Raw genomic sequence first — 23,516 nt, 5'->3', positions numbered from 1 at the left:
CTTCCCTCTAGCTCTGAAAGTCTTAGATGGCATCTTCCTCCAATAAAAGGCTGTTTCATCTACACTGAAATTCTTATTCAGTGTAGCCACCTTCATTAATAACTTAGCTGGGACTTCTGGATACTTTGCTGCAGCTTCTACATTAGCACTTCTGCTTCCCTTTGCACTTTTATGTTATGGAGACGACTTCTTTCCTTAAACATCATGAACCAACCTCTGATAGCTCCAAACTTTTCTTCTGTAGCTTCTTTACCTCTCTTGGCCTTCATAGAACTGAAGACAGTTAAAGCCTTGCTCTGGATTAGGCTTTGGCTTAAGGGAATGTTGTGGCTGTTTTGATCTTCTATCCAGACCACTAAAACTTTCTCTATATCATCCGTAAGGCTTTTTTGCTTTCTTATATCACTTGTGTATTCACTGGAGTAGCACTTTTAATTTCCTTCAAGAGCTTTTCCTTTGCAGTCACAACTTGTCTGACTGGCACAAGAGGCCTTGCTTTTAGCCTGTCTCAGCTTTCAACATGCCTTCCTCACTAAGCTTAGTTATTTCTAACTTTTGAGTTCAGGTAAGAGACATGAGACTCTTCCTTTCACTTAAACACTTAAGAGGCCATTGTAGGGTTATTAACTGTCCTAATTTCAGTATTGTTGTGTCTCAGGAAATAGGGAGGCCCAAGGAGAGGGAGAGAGACGGGGGAATGGCCTGTTGGAGCAGTCAGAACACACATTTATCGGTTAAGTTCAGTGTCTTGTATGGTTGTGGTTTGTGGCACCTCTAAACAATTACAACCGTAACATCAAAGATGACAGATGACCATAAAAAAAAAAAAAAAGAAAAAGTTTGAAATAGTGTGAGAATTACCAAAATGTGACACAGAGTCATGAAGCAAGCAAATGTTGGAAAAATGGCGCCTTGCTGGAGACAGGGTTGCCACAAACCTTCAATTTCTAAAAAGTGCAATATCTGCAAAGCGCAAGAAAGTGGAACACAATAAAACGAGGTATGCCTGCATGTGTCACATTTAGTTATGTGTGATTTCTTGATGCAAATGTTTACTCTTTGTCTTGTCTTGTCTTCAAAGATCAGCATATACCAAGTGGGAAGACAGGAATAATAGTAGGAACTAGATTCTATTTCCCACCCACTAATTGGAATGAACACCCAAGCTTTGTGATCACCGGTTTGTGTTGCTTAAAAAAAGTCAATAGCTACAAAATAATGAAAGAAGAAAAAAAGAGAACAAATGTGATATGACTTTGCTAGTTCATTTGAAGTTGAAAAATGTTAGGTCTTACCTCGTGTATATGCATTTCTGAATAAAGTTTTGAACCCTAGAAGCAAAAGCAACCCTTTAGGGATCAGCTGTCTCCTTCTCCCTTAGCATTTATCTTGATGTCCATCCAGAGTCTCTTATAAGCTCACTAACAAAGAAATTTCTGGCTACATGGCCTTTCTGCCCATATGTGTCAGTCACCCTGCCTAAAGATCATAGTCATTTCTTAGGGTAAAAATAAAGACCCACAATGTTGTGACTTGAAATCCATTTTAGAGTTATTGACTGTATTTCAGTCACATTTCTCTGACCATTTTTGTCTGCTGATTTCTGTATTAGCTATTGGGGAAAACAAAACAAAAACCTCTTTGTAATTAGTTACATTAAAAGGTTAAACTCCTTAATGGGCTCCCTTTTCCCACTCGTAGCAGTATTTGTAGAGGAGTATCTTGGAAGTCTACTTCCAGTGGTCACTCTACCTATGGTAGTAATTCTTATAGGGAGTAATTTGGTGTACGTTGGTCTTTTCCACTGCTTTACCAAGCATTTGCATTTGTTTATACGTTATGTATTCTGAAAAAGCAACAGGAGGCAGTCTGAGAGTACAGAACAGAGAGGTGACCTTAAGACAGGGCCCAGAAGCCAGCTCACAGTTTCATGAAGGTATTCTCAGTAAATCTGAAAGCCACCTTCTCTACCTGTGGGATGCTCAGATGTCTGTCTCCTGGTTTCTGTCTCTAGAGCATTTGTTTACCTGAGCAACCTGCTGTACCCCGTGCCCCTGATTCACAGGGTGGCCGTTGTCAGTGAGAAGGGCGAAGTGCGGGGATTTCTCCGTGTGGCTGTGCAGGCCATCGCAGGTAGGCGCCCCTCTTCTGAAATGAGGGCCGTGGGTCCTCTGCCTCGAGACAAAGGAGGCCCGTTCCGTAAGGGCCGCGCTTCAGTGCAGACTGAAGAAAGCCTTTATTGCTTCCTTTCTAGCTGTTGTTCCCAAGTATCACGAGTAGATCCTGTTTGGTTTGGGCTACTGCTGTTTTGGAATAATGGGGTAAAGGGATCTCCTTTAACATGAAGAACAACCCTTGGGTTACCTTTATAAAAGTCATTTGCATTTTAAATGATGTACCTTAACTGCTTCAGAAATAACAGAGGATTTTCAGACGGTTTCTTGCCTAATTTTCTGTCAGGATACTTCTGCTAGACGTTTCTGTACTTTGGCTGCTGTTGTGCAATGTGTGGATCAAGATGTTGACACTTCATACTTTTTTCCAAGCTCCAGCCTACATTCTGAAGAAAGAATGTGGCTGTTTCCTGTAACGTTTCTGTTTTAGTTTCCAACTGCTGTGCTGTATTTAGTGACCTCTTTCAGCCTTTCCCCATGGAAATGCATGATAGTCACCAGCGTTGAGCTATGGAGGTCTTCACAAGTACAGTCTAATATTTTCAGATATTTATTGAGTATTATTGAATATAATCTTGTCAAGTGAAGGGATCAGTATTTCTAAGTATGACATTCGAACAACATCAAGAATGAAACCAATCCTTTATTCATTAGTTTCATTCGAGCTAAGGAGGTGGTAAGTTTACCTGAGTAGAGTTGGAAGCAGCCTATTTGACTTTACTGCTTTGGTCTCTTTCTTTCTCATGCAAAAGACTTGTTCTTTAGTGTCTCCTCTTGTATTAAAGTTTGAGAACCCTAAAGCCCACTATCTCCTATTTATTTTTATTTTACTTTCCTATATATTTTTATTATTGTAATCCAATAGGAGTCATTCCTCCTTGTCCCCATATGTAGTCTCATCCTTGCTTTTTTTTTCTTTCTTTTTTTTTTTTCCTCTACTTAGCGGATGAAGAAGCTCCTGATTATGGTTCTGGAATTCGACAGTCAGGAACAGCTAAAATATCTTTTGATAACGAGTACTTTAATCAGGTGAGAAATCTGCCAGGAAGAGGAAAACCTTGTGGAAGGATAAGGAAGTAGGCAGGTTTTGTAAGGAGGATGTTCAGCACTGGAGAGCAGTTCTGCCTAGAACTAAAAAGTATAGGTTACCACAGGATAGTTAATAGAATATGGGACATGTCTAACAATGACCGAGGTGAGGGTAAAGGCCCAGCATTTATATTGTGTTGTATTGCCTTTTCTCAGGCAGCTCTTAATCCACATAACTTTTCAGTCACTATTATTTGTTGGGCAAATAAATATAAGTTACGGAAATGGGGGGAAAATATGTTGTCATACTACTTTATCATCTACTTACCCCTGCCTTGTTTTCAGAGTGACTTTTCTTCGGTTGCAATGACCCGTTCTGGTCTATCCTTGGAGGAGCTGAGGATTGTGGAAGGACAGGGTCAGAGTTCTGAGGTCATCACTCCTCCAGAAGAAATCAGTCGAATGAATGACTTGGGTGTGTAATCAGAGTGTACTATGATTGCATATGTTTTCAAAGAGGGAAAAATACTGACCATTGTCAAGGAAGATAGTTGCTTTTATCATCTAGGGATGGAAAGGTACACTCTACTCTCTAAAAGGTGCTTTGTGTGTTACTTGAACCATATGTGTGTTCATTTGACCCTCTTTAGATTTGAAGTCAGGCACTTTGCTGGATGGTAAGATGGTAATGGAAGGATTTTCTGAAGAAATTGGCAACCACCTGAAACTGGGCAGTGCCTTCACTTTCCGTGTAACAGTGTTGCAGGCCAGCGGAATCCTCCCAGAGTATGCAGATATCTTCTGTCAGTTCAAGTAAGCCGCCCCTTTGCTCTGCCTCCCTAGGCTCTTACCCCGGATGATGTCCTTTGTGCACTATAGAGCGATGTAACACTTGCCAGGTAGTACACTCTTTGAGAGAGAAATGACTACCAGCCACTGAAATAAAATGCTTTCTTCACTCAAGATGGGAGTAAGAACTGGAAACCTACAATGGAATGAAACAGTTCATTGTGGGGAGGAGTGTGGCCACATATCCTGCTAGAAGGTTTGGTTGTGGACTGTCCCCCTCTGCCAGGAGTATAGGATCAGATCCAGATGAGCCTACTTATTAGTCTTTTTAAATGCTCTTCGTGCTGAAATGTCTCGTTAATAAACAAGTATGAAAACAATGAATTATCCAACCGCCAATTATGCTTATTTAATACTTGGGAAAGGGAAAATGTAAGTCATTTAAAGAGCAGCAAAATTCTGCATCCACTGAAAAAAAGCTAGTAAGTACGTAGAGAAGATGTGACAGGTTTCATTTCTCATCCACTTTCTAAGCATTTTCTATCCTATAACCCTCTGGAGCTCTGTGCTCTAGGTACTTTCGTCTCAAGACCTCCAAAAACAGTTTTTTAATACCCCCCAAACATCAATACGTCTTCAGTACTTGGAAAGGGCCACAGTACAAGAGAATGAAGTCTGAGCCACCCCATTCCTAAAGCCCACAGTTTGCCACTGGTGCCACCAAAAGGCTGCTTTAGATTTCTGCCATTCATTTCCCCTCAGTATGTGCCTTAGCCTTCCCTGGGGTCCTAAAGCAGCATTGCTTTTTACATAGATTTTAGCCAAGTCCTCAATTAAATGTGATTATTACATGGTAAGCCGCTAATATCATTTGCTGTAATTATAATTGATGAAATAGTATCTGTCCAGTGTAGGTTTTGCCCATTTAATGTGTTTTTGCTAATAGCCTCAGTTAGTAACTGATGTATTTTGTGGAAAAGACCTACTTGCTTAACTGACATCTGAAATGGCAATAGTGGTATGTTGACTTCTGTCCTAAAATCTCCTGAAAAGAGAGTAGCATCTCCACCTGGCATTAGCTCTGGAGGAAAGGGCATGTTGACTCATGCTGAAAGAAGACTCAAGTTCTTCTGAGGTTTTTATCAGCTCTCATCTGGCCTGCATAGGGAAAACAGAGCTGTAGAGCAATGTGAATGATTTCATGCGTCACCTCTGTGGAACCCCAGGATATTTGTATGTGCTCCAAGCAGAGCCTTGTTGGAGTGTAGATCAGAGATCAGCTGATGCTCATGGCGCCTCTGGCAGGTACACTGTGTGGTCTGGAGAGGAAGAAATTGGAAGAAAAAAAGGAGTAAGAAGTAAGAGAAGGAAAGGGAGAGAGGTAAGGAGAAAATGAGAAGAAAGAAAATAGACGAGAGTACACGTAGTGTGGAGTGCTATAGTGCCACAGCGGTATGTAGCATCAGTGATTTGGATGCCTGGCAGAAGTACACCACTGTCTTCGGGCTCAGTGAATTACAGTTGACCCTTGAGCAACTCAGGAGTTAGGGCACTGACCCTCCGCACAGTCAAAAATCCGACTGTGTATCCAGGGTTCCACCATATCCGCAGTTCCGCATCTAAGGATTCAACCAACTGCCGATTGTGCAGTACCCTAGTATTTACTATGGAAAAAAATCCACGTATAAGTGGACCCACGCAGTTCAAACCTGTGTTGTTCAAAGGTCAAGTGTAATTTGGAAGACTGGTAGTTCATGATCCTGGTCTTTCTACCCGCTACTCTAAGTGTTCTTGGACTTCCCTGGTGGTCCAGTGGTTAAGACTTCGCACTTCCACTGCAGACCCTGGTCGGGGAACTAAGATCCCACATGCCGCGTGGCACAGCCAGAAAAAAAAAAGTATTCTCTTATTTCCATTTTTTTCTTGCAGGAGTATGCGATGTCCTTCTGGTGCATATTTCTATCTGGCAGTAAATCTTTGAATTGAGTATTCTGTAATTCTCCACTTCTTTTTATGTCAGACTAATAATAGGGAGGGAGAGAGAACAATAAAATCTCATATTTATGAGAATAAGTCAACATAGCCCACTGACTCAAATATTTCAGGAGTATTTTCTACATTTAGAACCCTCTGGGAGACACTGTCTTTTGGGGAGACAAGCAAATAAGTACATTATTACAAACAATGATATCACTGCTGTTGAAGAAAAATAGGTCTCTAGTGCTGTGGGAACATAGAACTGTTTGAGTGAGTCAGGGAAGTTTTCCTGGAAGAGGTGATACTTGAATCTCCTCCTAGCTGGTCTTAGATAGACTCCCAGGCAAGTATGCTGTCCACAGGCTTTGATACTACCTTATAGAAGCTTTAATCTGCCAAATCTTTTCTGTACAAAATGATTTCACAATTTTTATTTCAGTAAAAAACTTTTACAAGGGAATAGGAGTTCACTGAATTCACTGTTCATACGTTCACAAGGCTAAGTGATAGGGTTAGTTGATTTTTCAGTCATTTTTGACATAAAAGCTAAAATGCTATCTGAGTGATATGGAAAATGTTCTCTACAAGGAAACGTAAATAACTTGACTCAGTTAAAGACTCTACTTAAGTAAGGTGCTACTTTCCAGTGGGATCCAAGCTGATCCTGATGAAACCATTAATACGAAATTCACGTGGGTCTTTTTTTTTTTCTCTTAAGCTTTTTGCATCGCCATGATGAAGCGTTCTCCACTGAACCCCTCAAAAACAATGGCAGAGGAAGTCCTCTGGGCTTTTATCATGTGCAGAATGTAAGTGACGTGGACGTTTTTGCCAAATGTTTTGCGGGTTTGTGGTACCTTGAAGCAGCTGGGGTGAGGCAGTCGTCATGTGTGGGGGCCCTTTGGCTTTCTCAGCTGAAGAAGGTTGATAATCTAAGCTGCTGTGTAGGGGGAGCTCTGTGATGAGAACAGACAGTCGAGGGAGCGGCCAGGGCCCTGAGCTAATCCTCAGTGGACAGAGCAGGCAGCATCTTCTCTGAATTACAGTGGGGCCTGTGAGTAGCCTGGGGGTTGGTCTGCCAATAAATTCTTTGTCAGTTTGAATATAGTGAGTTGTTTTAGTGTTTCCTTCCTAGAATAATAAGCATGTTGCATATGAGTTTTGTTAAATATGTTATTCTTTACACCATAAGAGACAAATAATTTGGTTGCAATTAATGTAGAAACTATGAAATACATTTTGTAGCTAAATTAAGATTCAGAATCTGTTTCCTTGCAGCTGATTCTATGATTAGCCCTCTAATGCCCCTTACAACTCTCTCATAAGTGGAATAAGAAAACAGACCTTCTATCTCTTCTAGAAAGATTTGCTCAACTCTGTTCAAAAGTCGTGATCCTCATTACAATAGCTAACATTCACTGAGAGCTTATTTTGTGTCAGTCATTGTTATAGGTGTGTTTTTGTGTCTTAATTCATTTAATCCTCACTCTTATGCCATATACTATCATAATCCCCACGTTATAGTTGAGATTACCGAGGCAGAGAGCACTCGAAGTCACTCACCAAGGTTACAAAGCTAGGAAGAGGCAGAGGTGGGGTTTGAACCCAGGGAAACGTGGCTCTAGCATCCAGGAGCTTCACTACTGCTTGAACAGTCTTGTTCTCTTGCCAACCATAATCCACTCCCTAAAATGCGAGAGGAAAGGGCAATTCCAGAAATGGAACAAGCAAATACAGAACACACTGTTTTCTTTTTGATGTTTAATTGTATAAATATGAGCATGCCTGTATATGATAAATATTGATTGGCTCCTGTGCACAAGGACTGTGTCTGACGCCACGGGGGGGGTGCTCAGATGGATCACAGGGTAGATTATGCCTCCGAAGAGCTTAGAATTATGATAGGGGAAATAAATGCATATTTAAACTGTAGTGATACAGGATATAGAAACATTCGAAAGGTATTCATTAAATGCAACGGGAGTAGAGAAGGGAGAGTTATTTCTACTAATGGGAAGAGTCTTTTAAGCTACATTCTTTGTTGGGGGTGGATGTTTTTGTAGAGAAAGGAGGTGGGGGAACTTCCTGAAGACTGTAGTGTAAATAAGAAAAGGTGGGTCACGCTTGGCACTGTACCTGGCACAGAGTCTGCAGTCGTGTTTTTCATACTGTTGTTGCCATTTGAGCTGGGCCTTGAAGTACAGGGATGACAGAGGTACAGAGATGTGGGAAGGCCTCCCAGGCACGGCTGAAGCCTGGGCCAGCCCTCAGGCACGGTGGAGGAGAGAGCAGGTGAAGGGAGCAGCAGATTGAGTCCAAACATTGTGTGAAGGGCAGCAGAGGGGCCAGAGGTCATTTGGGGCAGACAGTGGAGGGTGTTGAATGCCTGAAGCTTGGTGAAGTTAACTGTAGAACGAAAACCAGAGAAGAGCCCCTCTCTTTTGGTGTGAGAGGCCTTCATAGTAAAATTCCCAGCACATACTGGGTACTCAAAGTGCTGTAGTGCTGTTTGCAGCAAAAATGTGTATTTTCCTATAATAAATCTTTCGCTAATCTAGGTTGCCTTTATTCCTTATTAGATTGCAGTGGAGGTGACGGAATCATTTGTGGACTATATCAAAACCAAGCCTATCGTGTTTGAAGTCTTTGGGCATTATCAGCAGCACCCACTTCACCTGCAAGGACAGGAGCTTAACAGGTTTGGACCGAATGAGCAAAGATTTTTGTTATTGATATTATTGTTGTTGTTATTGTTGTTACTGTCACTTGCTGGAAAAGAAGAAATCTTTTGAGGAATTAAGATAGGTAAATAACAGTTTTATATATTACCCTATGTTTCCATTTCAGAAACATCACCATCTTTCTTCTAAGCCACCCAGTCACTAACTGTAGGTAGAGCAAACTGAGTTTTGCCCAGGTGACCTTGAGTACTGTCTTTTTGTAGGAAGAGACTTTGAATAGGATAGAAAGTTGAGGTGATAGGGATATAACCTGAAAGTTGTGTATAATTGGTCCTAACCGCCCAGAACTTTATGAAGCATAAAGCTACTATGAAGCGTGTGTCTCTAAGTGGAGACATCAAAATTGGGGAGGAGGACAATGATGGGGACTTCGGGATGATGGCAGAGTGTCCTTGTTAACAGAAAAATTTTTCTTATTTATTAGCTCTGACTTACAAGGGGACTTTTATCAAAATGTCTTAGCCTCAGTTTTACTGTGTGGGTTTATATCTGATATCTGATAAGGTACCAGAGTTGAAAGTACAAATGATCCATTTTTAAAGGGGATTTAAACACGCCACTAACACCAGCATGGGACTGTTTAGTCTTGAAGAACTTTTGTCTTCCTTTGCAGTCCACCCCAGCCATCTCGACGATTCTTCCCTCCGCCCATGCCACTATCCAAGCCAGGTGAGCACAGCTGCGTTCTTTGTATGATGTACATCTCTTATTCTGAGTGACTTTTCAGATAAAAAATCATATTCAAATTCCTACTCCACTTCTGTGCATCCTTGTGTGTTCCGGTGTCCAGTAGGAACGAGAATTGTTGGTTCCTGATGGAAATAAGAGGTTCCAAACAATAGGGCTCTATATCCCCGCCGATACTGTGGTCTTCTTACTGCAGATTTTGATAAGCTCCATGCTCCTAAATCTCTCTGCTTTGTGTGTAACTCCCTTTAACTGTCAGGTGACTGGGCACTCCTTTGCATATTACGTTTATTCCGCATGTTCATGTATCCTGTTCTGATTTTTCTTTGTTTATTTTCATCCCTTTTCCTCATTGCCCACTTGCCTCATTCCCACCCCGCCCTGTGCTCATTCTCCACCTCTGTGCTCCTCGCCTCCGTCCTGCCTTCAGACCATGAGAGAAAGATTGAGCTGATTCGGTTTCTCATATCTGACTATGTGAATGTGCATGTGTTGGACACATTTTCTGAGCACGCCAGTGTGCTCGCATCCTCCGCCATTGCCACCTTCCAGGATGAGGCTGACCCAATGCCGCCTTTTCTCTTTCTGCCAGTTCCCAGCCGCCAGACCGAGAGGGTACCTAAACGAGATGGTTAGTAGCTAAAATTAGCTCTGCCTTAGATTTAGAACCATCCTCAGAGGCTGGTCCTAAAGCCTGGCTCTCCGTGTATGAAACACCGACGTTTCTGTTTGCTACTTGACCTGCATGTAGAGTTCAGCACATTGTCAAGATCATATCACATTTCCTTCAGAGAGATTTTTAGGAAGCACCTTCTCTATTTATGCCCCTTTCACATCATCCAGGGGTGTGGGGGGGGTGGGGGGGCTCCTTATATTTGTTGGTGTGGATTCTTTGCAATGGTATTTTTAATTTTAAAGGATTTTTTACTGGTAGCTGGCTTTTTGTAATGCTCTAGTTTTGCTTTCTGACCCTCAGATGCCCACCAGAGCCATTAACCCCCTGTTATCTTCTTGACTAGCATCATCACCAGCTTACCTGGAATTCAGCTGGGGTGAACAATGCTGATAGGCCATGCCTCTGAATAGCGCTGTATGAGTCACACAGGCCCTTTAGATGCATTGTGTCCGTGGATCCTCACAACATCTTTTTAGATAGTAGGCAGGATATTATGATCTTCATTTTCTAGTTGAGGAGACAGACTCCCAGAGGTTAAGTGACTCAACCAAAGTTTCATAGCTAGTTAGTAGTTGAGCGATAATTAGATCCCAAGTCACTGGACTCACACCACTGCTCCCAGGTTCAGAGCAGAGAGCCCTCTTTGTATTGCCAAGATTTCAGAATTTCTACATAGTGTTTCAAAATGCCCACCATGTGGAATCTGAAATTCTTGAAAATACGGGGGTTTTGGCTAATATATTTCATCAGTACAGATAAGAATATGGAATTCACATCTGAAGAAAATGGGTAACATGAGATCATTTACAGAATCCTGTATTTACAGATGAGACCAGTGGTTTCCAAACTTGTCCACACATTAGAATCACCTGGGGGGGCTTCAAACCTCTCAGAGGGCTGAGTCCCACCCCTAGAGACTGTGATTTAATTGGCTGGCGGTGTGGCCTGGGCCATCTTTAAGATCCCCAGGTGACCCTCATGTGCAGGGAGGTTCAGGAACCACTGGGTTGGAGGGTGGGTCTTTCCCGCCACAGCAGCTTTGATGAGGCCCTGTGATGAGCGAGGCTCGCCCCACATTGCCTGTCCCACATTGTTACCGTGCTCTGCATGCTGCAAATGTGAGAGTCTAAGGAAGGTTTTTTAATGGTTTTGTGAGCACATTTACTCTGCATCAAACCTGTTTTCTCATCATTGGGTAGTTTGTTGAGAGGGAAAAAGATGCTGACTCTTCCGTTTTCCTTGTTCTCTGAAGTTAGAGGTACTACTATAGTTGACGGTGAAGTTTCTCTGGCTCTTCTGCACTGAAATCTATCCCCTCACTCTCGCTGCCTTTCCCAAGTGTGTCCTTGAAGACTGACATTAGAGAAGCTTATACCTTTGCTGAGTAGACTTGGACCAAATTTTAACATTTTCCAAAAACTTTTAAAAGTTCCAGCCACCAAGTTAAATACCATGAGCAAAACCAGCCTTGGCCAGAGCATGAGCAAGTACGATCTTCTGGTTTGGTTTGAGATCAGTGAATTGGAGCCTACAGGAGAGTAAGTCCAACTTTATAAATTTTTAAATATGACAACTTTTCCAAAATTAGAAAATGTAATTTTGAGTCTTTGGGTTCACAGAACATTGTCACATTCCAGTTTTGAACTGAATTTGGGGTGGGGAGGGTCTTTATATTATTCTTTGAATCCGATGTTTGTCAGAGAACTGTCTAGTATGATAATGTACCTTCTTGTTAGCAATAGCAAGATCATGAAGAATGGCGCTTTGCTATGAGGGAAGACAACCTGCAAAGTGGGTTTTGGCAGCAGCAAAGCAAAGGGAGTCAGAAGCATGTTGCACATAAAAGGGCCAAAGGCATATCGATATGTCAGGGGATTAGGGGACAGAATGTTTCTGTAGACCAAGGTTTCTCAGCCTCTCACTACTTGGGGCCAGATGGTTCTCTGTTGTTGGGGGTTGTCCTGTGCATTGTAGGATATTTACCTGCATCCCTGGCCTCTACCCATAAGATGCCGGTAGCACCTCCCCTCCTGCTGTGACAACAGACATTGCCAGATGGCCCCTAGGGGTCAAAATTACCCCCAGTTGAGGACCACTGGCCCAGATCAAAATGATCAGCATCAGCTTACTCTCTCTGTATGAGCTGTGTTAGACTAAGTGACGAATGTAATTACTGTTTATAGTTGTCTCAGAAATGCTTTTGAAAAACACAAAAGAGATCCCTCTCCCGAAACAGAGGCAAGGGGCTGTATCAGTTAGTGTAAAGGGTAGGGGATAAATGTTATCTTAATGATCCTCTATTTATAATGCTAGGTAATACCATTATGATCACCTCCATAAAACATTTATTGGGTTCCTACTGTGTGTGAGGTTTGGCTCTATCGATCCTATATAGAGTTGTCAGTAGTGACATTGCTTCGAGGAATTTGACTTTCCACAGACAGATCTATAATGTGATTATAACTTGCATTATGAGGGAGCAGTAGTTACAGTAAATGGTTTCTACTGAGTTAATTGCTTTCTGATTCTTAAAAAATGATCTAGAATCTGAAATTATCTCTTTCTTATCTCCTGACACTTGCCATTGCAGTTATATGTTATTTATGGAAATATCTGTTAGACAGAGAGCTGGGATTGGAGCCAAAAGATGTTACTGCCCTATGAATACTTCAGTCTAGTCAGGATGATGAGACATACATATGTGGAAAGGTTTACTAAATGCATATGACTGTCCAATTAAATGTCCACCCCAGATGGTGAGAAAGACATGGGATCAGAGTTTAGAAAACAAAGACCACTGAGGGCTGGAGTGACCAGGGAGGACCTTGCAGGTGAAGTTGCACTTAGCACAAGCATTCTGTCTAACTTCTTTCTTTTACATTTCTGTTTTTATAGGTATATTCCAGCTGTGGTTGACCATACAGCAGGCTTGCCCTGCCAGGGGACATTTTTGCTTCACCAGGTACTAATGAAGGAGCAAAAGAGGGCTTAGAAGGGAACACCAAAAAAGTTAGAATAAGAAACATAACTCTCTGTTTCTCTGCTTTTTTTAATCTCCATTTCAAGGGTATTTGGAGGTCAGGGGACAATGCCCCATCATTTTTTTTTCTCCTTTCCTTAATGTTTCTCAAACCTTGGCTTATATTTATTGATATATACCCTGGCTTTTATGTGTAAATATATATATATGGGGTTTTGGGGGGTTTTTTTTTTGCGGTACACGGGCCTCTCACTGTTGCGGCCTCTCCTGTTGTGGAGCACAGGCTCCGGACGCGCAGGCCCAACGGCCATGGCTCACGGGCCCAGCCGCTCCGCGGCATTGTGGGATCCTCCCAGACCAGGACACGACCCCCCCACCGTGTCCCCTGCATCGGCAGGCAGACTCTCAACCACTGCGCCACCGGGGAAGCCCCGTAAATATATTTTAAAAGAGCTATCTTGAAAGACTTTATGTCGTTCAGTTACATAGTAATTTGTGCAGCTTCCATGTTATTTTATACAATTTTCACTTGGTGATGTTTGGAAACCCTGCTTTCACAGCCAAAAGTTCTTAATGGAGATTGAAGATGAAGGTTTCAGTGGACTAAAAATCTGGCCATGAAATGTAGGTCCCCCTTTGGCAAATCAAAAGTAGCTTTAGTCAGTGCCCAAAAGTGCTTATGAGCCAGATGGGCACACTCGGGGACTTTCAATCTGGGCATCGGTTCTTAAAAGCCATATCAGAACCTGGCTCTTCCTCAGTCCCTGACCTGTGTCCCTTTGTTCAGAATAGCAGTGTGGACAGCACTTCCCCTCCCCCTCCATACCTCCCCTTCCTGCCCATCAGACAATCCAGAAAACAACAGACAAGAGGAAATAAGAGATTGTCCCAGCTAAATTGCAGCCCTGCTCCATTATCTAGGGCATCCAGCGAAGGATCACAGTAACCATTATCCATGAGAAAGGGAGTGAACTCCACTGGAAGGATGTCCGTGAGCTGGTGGGAGGTGAGTATGTTCCAGCAGCTGAGGACGGGCCTTAGCGGAGTGACTGCTCCCTGTTCGGAGCACAGGGAGTGTGCGGAAGGCTGCGCTGGAGAGCGTGACTGTCAGAAGAGAGTCCTTGAGTTGGAAACTACTCTTGTTTCCCAGCTCCCTTCATCAGTTATTCAACCTGCCATTGTTTTTCTCAGTGCCTGTGGGAGCAGTTCTGGGCCCGAGGCTGTGAGAGGGCCTAAGAGAAGTCTGCTCCTTGTGAGCTTGGGGTCTAGTGAGGAGACAGCGTGTGTGCATGTACAGAGCAGTTTGATGAGTGAGTACCAAATGAGAACAACTGAAAGACCTGTGCTAAAAGAGTTGCCGACAAAAAAGATCCAGGAGAACTGGGTTAGCTTGTGGGAGATGATCTGAGTAGATTTGAGAGAACTTAGAGGGTTTCGTTTTTCTGCAAGCATTTGGAATTAGAGTCAGCAATGTCTAACGTGCAAATGGCTAGAAATCTGTGGCCAGAGTGGGGAGACTAAACTAAAGCACCATGAGAGGAAAGAGTGGCCAAACAGCATAAGCTGTAGAACGAGAGCCCGAGGCAGGGGGTCTGAACCTAGTTTTGCCATGGACCCCTTTGGCAGTGGTGAAGCCTCAGAATTATGTTTTTAAATGTAGAAAATAAAGCACTTAGGACTACAAAGGGAACTACTAATATTGAAATACAATTGTTAAACTACTAAACAAATTTGTAACATAAGCTCTTCAATGATGTGGTCAATAAGCAGCAGGTCTAATTTCTATCATTTCAAAGTGGTGATGAATGTCAAGATACTTCACATTAGTGTGATATGAAAACATCTGTGATTTCTGCTGGGGACAGAGGTATGGGTACTGCTGATTCTCCTGTGGTTTGTGCCCTCCCCTCATAATTGCAGGGAAAGGCAAATTTCAGTTAGAGGTTCCTGAAAATAAAGTTGTAATTTTTTTTCCCCGTCCAGTTCAGACCTCCTGAATTCTAACCATAAACACCTTGCATATCTGTGGACCAGATTAAGAAGGCCTGGAAGGAAGATTATACTCTGTCCTATCTGGGGCAGTGGTTTTCAAGCTTTTCAAGATTAATTATTACATAAAACAAGAGAGATGCTTTCTGACCAGAAAGGGTGGGGTGCAGAGGCAGCACTTAACTAAGGCTTCTCTATAACCCTATGGCTTATTATTTTTATAACAAACATGAAATGTGGCAGGTGCTTTTCTGAATGCTCTAAAAATATTAGTTTATGTAACATAACAAACATATAATATGATCATAACAATCTTATAAGGGAAGAATTGTTATTCCCACTTCACAGGTGAGGAAAGTGAGGCTCAGAGGTTGAGCATATGCCCCGGCCGCACAGATAGTTAGTGTTGGAGCTGACATTTGAACCCAGGCAGTCCTGCTCCAGAGACTGTGTTCTTAACCTCTATGCAGTGCTGCATCCCCTACTGTTATTTGAAAACAGCATTGTAAGATTTTGAAAAAGAAAGTGGTGTAATGAAGGCAGTGGCTTAAGAAGTTTGTAGAAGGTGAGTGTGGGATGGCTTGGAAAGGGGGAGACGTGAGAGCAGTAGGGAGACCAGTTAAGTGGCTGTTGCCATGTCTGAGATCAGAAGGGGATGACCTTCGTGAGCAGGGCAGTGATGTTGGAAATTAAAGCTGAGACATATATGAGAAGCTCTTTGAACAAAGAATAAGTTTTCACCGTTGGCTAAATGTGGGATGTAAAGGGGAGATAGAATATGGAGAAGAATGGAAGGCCAAGAATTACAGAATTAGACTGTAGGATTATAACTGACCAAACAACGCTTCTGGCACCTGAAATTACACAGAGATTTGACAGTCTCTTTTTGGCCTAATGAATTACCGCTTTGTTTCTATTTATTTATTTATTTATTAAAATCAGTTGATTTTTAAAAAAATAATTAATTAATTTATTTTTGGCTGTGTTGGGTCTTGGTTGCTGTGCGCAGGCTTTCTCTAGTTGTGGCAAGCGGGAGATACTCTTCATTACGGTGCACGGGCTTCTCACTGCAGTGGCTTCTCTTGTTGCACAGCACAGACTCTAGGCGTGCGGGCTTCAGTAGTTCTGGCTCCCGGGCTCTAGAGTGCAGGCTCAGTAGTTGTGGCGCAAGGGCTTAGTTGCTCTGCGGCATGTGGGATCTTCCTGGACCAGGGCTCGAACCCGTGTCCCCTGCATTGGCAGGCAGATTTTTTTTTAAAAAATAAATTTATTTGTTTATTTATTTATTTTTGGCTGCATTGGGTCTTCGTTGCTGCACGTGGGCTTTCTCTAGTTGCGTTGAGCGGCAGTTACTCTTCGTTGCAGTGCACGGGCTTCTCACTGCGGTGGCTTCTCTTTTTGCGGAGCACGGGCTCTAGGTGCACGGGCTTCAGTAGTTGCAGCACGCGGGCTCGGTAGTTGTGGCTCACGGGCTCTAGAGTGCAGGCTCAGTAGTTGTGGCTCGCGGGTTCTAGAGCGCAGGCTCAGTAGTTGTGGCGCACGGGCTTAGTTGCTTCACGGCACATGGGATCTTCCTGGACCAGGGCTCGAACCCGTGTCTCCTGTATTGGCAGGTGGATTCTTAACCACTGCGCCAGCAGGGAAGTCCTACCACTTTGTTTTTAAACATACCCATGTTCTGGTTTCTTTCTTCTTTCTCTCAGGCCGGATTCGGAATAAAGCTGAGGTGGACGAAGCCACAGTTGATGCCATCCTCTCCTTAAACATCATCTCTGCCAAGTACCTGAAGTCTTCCCACAACTCTAGCAGGTGGGGCACCCGGGGAATGTGGTGAGTCAGCCCTAGGGGGGGTTGATTGATTCACTGTAGATTCCTTGTTCATTAATGACTCTCCCCTTCTCACTTCAAAGTTCCCTGTTTCCTCCCCTGTCTGCCCTGCTCTTCAAAAATAAAAACATAAATCATTGGAGGTACTTGTATGTGATGATACCCCCAGAGAATGGAAATGTTCTATCCCCTGGGGAGTTTGAGTAGATGTAATACAGTGACAGAGAAAAAGCAGAAAAAGAAAACTCAGCATGCCACCCAAGGGTTTAAAAGTACAAATTAATTACGGCTAAGGCTAAATGTTTTCCTATGAAGTGATTGCTGTGGAGAAAGACCTCTCGGCCTGGGGTGTCATGGGAGCATGCCCTCCAAGGTATAGTGAACCCTCTTGTGTTCATCTTTGCTGCTGCCAGTATCGGCTCAAGGAGTCTCAGTATCTGCTTTTCATTTTCCTTTATGCATAAAGGCAATAAATTATTATAAACTCTTCTGACTAAGATTGGCTGCTATAAATAATGAATTTTATTTTAAATTAGTTTCCCTTAGAATTCCATTTTATAATCAAGTGATGACAATGCATAAAGTACCTAGCCGTTCTACATTCCCGTGTCAGACTGGAAATAAATCTGCTGGGGCGCTCTTACCTCCCTGGGAAAGGAGTCCCGTCATCGTGCACAGAGACTCCCATTTCTCTACGTGGTGAGGGCTAGGAAACAGGAGTGGCTGTGTGTTCTAATGTGGGCTCAGAACTCAGCCTTCGAATTACAGGAATTCTCTGTGGTCTGCCTGTTCCTAAAAAAGTTGCTCACATGTGTTGGCAAGAGGGAGAGGAAAAATGAGACAATAAGCAGAAGCAGAAATGAAAAGTTCGGGCCAGGATTAATTTCTTTACATTGTTTCTTTGTGTTACTGTTTTGCATGGGAGTGAGGAAAAGGAAACAAATGTCTGTTTGCTTTTTGCCAGTCAGAGGAGCTGGCGGAAGCTGTGGACACAAAGGGAAGGTGGGTGAGAGGGTGTGTACCTATGTGGAGGGGGTGTGGCAGAGGTAAAGTAGGGTGCTTTGACCCCCGCCTTGGCCTATTCCTGGGCAAAATCTTGAACAATACCATTTCTCTGAAGTCAGCATTAACCCCACATAGCGTTCCCTCTTCTGCCAGACATTTACAGCAAGTATTCAGCTGGCATTCACCACATTTTCCTTGCAACTATGAGAAATATATCTTAAACTTCCCTATGGTACTTAGCAAAACAGGGAAAAATGGTGTTTGGTTGAAGTGCTGGTTATGTTAAACTTGCCTACATTAGAGTAACCTTCAAAAGTCCTTTGATTCCTGTCCGGCAGCGTGTCACATGCTGTAGAAGATGAATTTGGCTTTGTTAGAAGCAGTTTATCTTTCCCAGTAGAAGCTTAGAGTTAATCAAAAAAGTTGCTGGGACTTCCCTGGTGGCGCAGCAGTTAAGAATCTACCTGCCAACGCAAGGGACACAGGTTTGAGTCCTGGTCCAGGAAGATCCCACATGCCGCAGAGCAACGAAACCTGTGTGCCACAACTACTGCGCCCACGTGCTGCAAATACTGGAGCCCGCGTGCCTACAGCCCACGTGCCACAACTACTGAGCCCGTGTGCTGTAACTGCTGAAGCCTACGTGCCTAGAGCCCGTGCTCCACAACAAGAGAAGCCACCACGGTGAGAAGCCCATGCACTGCAATGAAGAGTAACCGCTGCTCGCCGCACCTAGAGAAAGCCTGCATGCAGCAACAAAGACCCAACACAGCCGAAAAGGTTAAAAAAAAAAAAGTTAAAAAAAAAAATTGCTAAAGTCAAGAGTAATAAAAAGAGGAATTTCCCTGGTGGCGCAGTGGTTAAGAATCCACCTGCCAATGCAGGGGACACAGGTTCGAGCCCTGGTCCAGGAAGATCCCACATGCCGCAGAGCAACTAAGCCCATGCGCCACAACTACTGAGCCTGCGCAACTACTGAAGCCCGTGCGCCTAGAGCCCGTGCTCCGCAACAAGAGAAGCCACCGCAATGAGAAGTCCGTGCACTGCAAGGAAGAGTAGCCCCTGCTTGCCACAACTAGAGAAAGCCCACGCACAGCAGCGAAGACCTAACACAGCCAAAATATAAATAAATAAAAATTTTAAAAAGAAGATACAGACTTTAAACACTTGTTTTAACTTAAAGTATATAAATGTACATTAATTTGTCAAGCTCTTGCTATAGGGCCAAGGCCTTTTCTTTAATTGTAGGCTCACTTATTAGACTTCTGACTGTCTTTCTTGCAAAGCCACACCCATAATTCATCACCTATTTTTTCAATTTGGTGGAACTAGAAACCTATGAATAAAGTCTAAGTGCAAAATCCTTTAAACTTTTTATCATATATCATCAAAATTTTATTTCCCTCTTTCTTTTACATTGATCTCACCCAAACTTAACAGCTGTTTTTTAAACAATTCACCATTATCAAGTCTTTTTTAAATGTTCAATTTATTTTTCACACTAAGTTTCCACACTTAGTTTTGTTTCACACTAAGCAAAAATTCTTTTTGCCCTCATGTTTCAGTGATTTATCTAATATTTAATTAAATTAGATAATTATAATAGCAAATACAACCACATAAACAGGCTTGTAGTACTGACACTTGAGAAGCATGAAACTCGGCTCTTTGGAGCTAATTTTCTGGGCGATGAGCTACCTCTTTATTTTAGAATAATGTTCAATGAGAAATGGACGTCAGTCTATACATTGTAGGGATGTGGAGAGCATAAGTTCATTTGGTAAGTGGCTAAATGGAGTTTGGTCAAGAGAGCTTTTGTTCTTTTTGCCTAAGGTTTAATGTTTAAAGTTGAACTTACAGAACTCCAGTTGGGTGTATTACATACGTAATTAGAGGGCTCTTGTGATATATTGATAGTGGAGCGCAGCTGACAAGGGCCATTACTCCTTTTCTCCCCAGCCCTGCGTTTCTGTTACCTACTGACTTGTTTTTCCCTTAACTCCACAGCAACTTCCTACCATTTCCAATAGTAAGTCACCTCCTAAAGGGATGTTAATAGAGGTGGTCTCCACTCTCCCTTCTGTGCCCAGCATTTCCTTAACTGAACGTCTCAGGAGAGGGACCCATGTCATTGTAAGCCCTTTATCAAATTGTGTCCCATGGAATTCTCTGTTAATTGTTTGTCCACTTGAATTCACTTTTGCTTATCAGCAAACTTGTGTTTTTATATATTTTTTTTTTCTCTCTCCTCTCTCTCTCTCCCTCTCTTTTTTCCTTTTTTTTTCTTTTGCTGCACTAACAAAAGCTTTTTCTGTGTTTTTACAGGCTCTTTCTTGATAAGGATATTCCTAGGTATTTTCTGTTTGCTTTTTTTTGCACATAAAGATTCTAGTTTATCAGAATGCTTTATGTCTTATGTAGCTTTGACTGCTATTTTAATTTAATAGTTTTCCGCCATGTAAACTTGCGCCCACCTAAGATAGAGCAAGACCTTATTCTGCACCCTTGTGCCCTGGGTTTTTCTGATGCATGTATAGTTTCACATGTAGGCTCTTAAGTAATTTGTAGAGTTCTTAATTATTTTCTCATTCCATTTAGTAAACTTGCCCATTTTATTCTATGCCCCTTCAAGTTTTTCTCTTCCACATTACAAAGTAGAATGTTACTCCCCTCATTTCATAAGGAATCTCAGGCTTGCATAATTGTTCACTTTTTTCTTCGTTTTGTCCTGTGTAGTAGTAGAGACCGATTTAGTTATTTGAGTAGCTGAGTCTGTGAGAAATATTTTTTTTATTTTTAAACATTTCTCTTTCTCCTGTCAGGACTGCTTGTCTCATCTATTTATTTTCTGCTTTTGGAAAAGAAAAAGTTCCTGGTTCAGTAGTAAAGGAAATTTTCCCCCATCTCTCTCTTCGTCTCATTTAGGGAAGAAAACTGAAGGAAGTGATACATGATAATTTAGCCTAAGTGTTTTTTTAAAGATGCACATACACCGCACACAACACATACGCACACACACATACAGACACACACATACATATACTCACACACTGCCGTTGTCCGGAACATCTTGAGAAATCCATTTGGGATTATATCCTGACCACCTTAGCGCCATACAGGACAGCATGTCTCAGGACTCGGCCCTGTTTCTAACTCCAAATTCTCTTGCTAGCTTGATTTCATTGACATTTCTCTTCAGTCTTGGTTGTATTTCTTATGACCACCTCTCAAGAGTTGCCACCCTTGGTGAGTATTTCAAAAGAATGTGCTGCAGTAACTCCCAGGCACCAAACAAAACAACAAAAAACCCCACCTTTTTCCCTCCATCCCAGTACAGGGAGATTTTAGCGATGTCAGAATTTTTCTGTTAGCCAAGTTTCTGCCAGTGAAGTTTCCTCTTTAGGTTAAGTGAAAACCAGAAAACAGAAATGTGAAGAGGCTTTCTCACACAAATTCAAAACATCTGCCTCAGTGGAAAGGGAATCTTGAACCCTGATTACTGGCAGCAGGAGATGCTTAGGTTCTGGCGTGGAGCTTGATGAGTGGCGGGTTCCAGGCGGCAGTGAAGTGCTTGTTGCTGTCAAGTGTCTCCAGGGCCCTCGCCCTGAGGAGGGGCCTCGCTTCACTCTGCATGGGGTGTCCAGACCTGCAGTGCGACAGGCAGGCCCCATTCCAGGCACCTCGGCAGACCCTGGGACACAATAGAAGAGCAGTCTCAGGGACAGGGCCCTCAAGTGGCTTCTGCCGAAGTAATGGATTTCACCACCCAATATTAGAATTTGTCTTAAACCAAATTACAATTTAGATGTGATCGAAACAGAGCTTTGTGGATGCATAAAGGGTTCTCTGCTGAGCCCAGTGAGCCCAGGAGCTGGGGAAGGGCTTCTGTCATCCTTTGTTGTGGTTGCTGTTTGGGTCTCTTTGTTGCTTTGTCCATCTTTGTCCTGTTAGTTGTCTCTGTATTCCTTTGGTGTATTTGTAGAGAATTTACTTGACCCATACACACTGCCTCAAAAGCTAGATGTCTGAGAGAGTGTCACGTACAGCCGAAGGCCCTTGGACAACACGGGTTTGAACTGCGCGGGTCCGCTCGCGTGTGGATTGTTTTCAGCAGTAAGTACCACAATACTACGTGATCCGCAGTTGGCTGAATCGGTGGAGGCAAAACCTCGGGTACCGAGGGCCGACTGTAAGTTATACACAGATGTTTAACTGCATGGAGGGTCAGCCCCCTAACTTACCCTGTTGTTCAAGGGTCAACTGTACTTCAAGAAGACTTAGATCTAGAAGTAGCTACAAGATGAAATAATCAGGCTTCAGACACTGGCACTCAGAGGATGAGGTGTGGTTACGGAGTTCATTTAAGTATTGTTTTCTCTGTTTATTTCTGGAGAAAGAAGCATGGAGATATGTTTAAAGAGAAGGTATGCCAGCTATTTGTCATGGGACACCTAGAAAAGATAGCTGCAGTGAGATTACCATTTGGGAAGGAGTGAGGAGGAACGTACTGGGCAGGGGAGAAGGTGTGCAGAACTCTAGATGAATTGGGTGGGGTGTATTACACGTGGAGAGAGCTAGTGGTGATGGGAAGCTCACTCTGAAGGGGTGGACGAAGTGTCTTCCCCAACAGTCCTAACGGGGGTCTGAGGGAGGGACACGGGGGGTCGAGTTGGGAGTTGATCTGTGACACTGCTGTTGAACTCAGGACAGTGCTTCAGGTGAGACTTGCTGAACTGGAAGGTTTAATGCCAAGTAGGGTCTATGGTGTTTTACTAGTAAGAGGGAAGAGAGATATTAAAGCAACTTTAAAAACCAGTTTATGGGTGTTTATTAAATAATCAAGCTTCTAGTTATTTGAATGTAAGATTCTTATGTGAATTTTTTGGAAAACTGATAAGTAGTAGTTGGCTAGCTCTGGTGTAAAAAATCATTCTCTTTTGCTGAAATGTCAGCTAAGAATAACCTCTTATTCTTCTATTTAAAACAAGTCTCTCTATACTGTTTCTTTCATGAACCCTCCCAGATGTGTTTGTGACATTTCTGAGGCTCAGCAGAGTGAGATCGAGATACAAAGACTGCAGCTTCCAAATGACTGAATCTTTGCTTCCGTCCCTCATCACTGACTGACAGAGGAGCTTACTTAGTCTTTCTTTCCTGTTTTAGTTTCTGTTGATACTCATTTCTCCTTTTCATCTTAATCCCTTCAATTGATCTCAATTGATTTTTATGTTTATAGGCGGAGGAGAAGCAGGCTTGTCAAAAAACAAAAAGCATAGCTTAAGTGTTCCTTGACGATGGGTGGGGGGCAAGAGCATGGGCGCCTGCCTTTCCCTCCTCGAAGGCACAGGTTCTGCTCTGTCGTTAGACTTTGGTAAGTTGGAAATGCTGGTCGGTGTGGGATTCTGCAGCATTACTGACAATGGCAGTGGCTGGACTAAGGTGACTTCAGCTTCTTCTGGATGACTCCCTCTTGCCTTTTTGACTTTAGGACCTTCTATCGTTTCGAGGCCGTGTGGGATAGCTCCCTCCATAACTCCCTCCTTCTGAACCGAGTGACACCCTATGGGGAAAAGATCTACATGACCTTGTCGGCCTACCTGGAGGTGAGAAGACCCACAACTTGAGTTGCCATGAACAGCCAG

At 42.9% G+C, this 23,516-nt stretch overlaps 1 protein-coding gene across 11 annotated transcripts in view; it reads left to right on the top strand.

Annotated features, from left to right (window-relative positions):
- Positions 1–23,516, top strand: part of KIF1B (kinesin family member 1B) — a 148,025-nt gene that overhangs the window by 110,457 nt on the left and 14,052 nt on the right. For 7 of the 11 annotated variants that reach the window (XM_027110228.1, XM_027110236.1, XM_027110232.1 and 4 more), the window contains 12 exons: positions 2,015–2,133; positions 3,118–3,203; positions 3,549–3,678; positions 3,854–4,016; positions 6,688–6,778; positions 8,549–8,667; positions 9,324–9,379; positions 11,503–11,611; positions 12,969–13,035; positions 13,975–14,059; positions 16,746–16,872; positions 23,363–23,477. In XM_027110228.1, coding sequence (XP_026966029.1) covers positions 2,015–2,133; positions 3,118–3,203; positions 3,549–3,678; positions 3,854–4,016; positions 6,688–6,778; positions 8,549–8,667; positions 9,324–9,379; positions 11,503–11,611; positions 12,969–13,035; positions 13,975–14,059; positions 16,746–16,872; positions 23,363–23,477 — 1,267 coding nt within the window. The remainder of the gene's footprint in view (positions 1–2,014; positions 2,134–3,117; positions 3,204–3,548; positions 3,679–3,853; positions 4,017–6,687; positions 6,779–8,548; positions 8,668–9,323; positions 9,380–11,502; positions 11,612–12,968; positions 13,036–13,974; positions 14,060–16,745; positions 16,873–23,362; positions 23,478–23,516) is intronic. The other 4 variants (XM_027110241.1, XM_027110237.1, XM_027110233.1 and 1 more) reach the window with 1 other exon arrangement.

The sequence above is a fragment of the Aethalodelphis obliquidens genome, unplaced genomic scaffold (genome assembly GCF_003676395.1).
Source record: "Aethalodelphis obliquidens isolate GAN/ISIS:26980383/991018 unplaced genomic scaffold, ASM367639v1 scaffold9, whole genome shotgun sequence".
Classification (NCBI taxonomy): Eukaryota; Metazoa; Chordata; class Mammalia; order Artiodactyla; family Delphinidae; genus Aethalodelphis; species Aethalodelphis obliquidens.
Note: the sequence above shows the minus strand (reverse complement) of the source record. Positions and strands in the feature narration are given on the sequence as shown.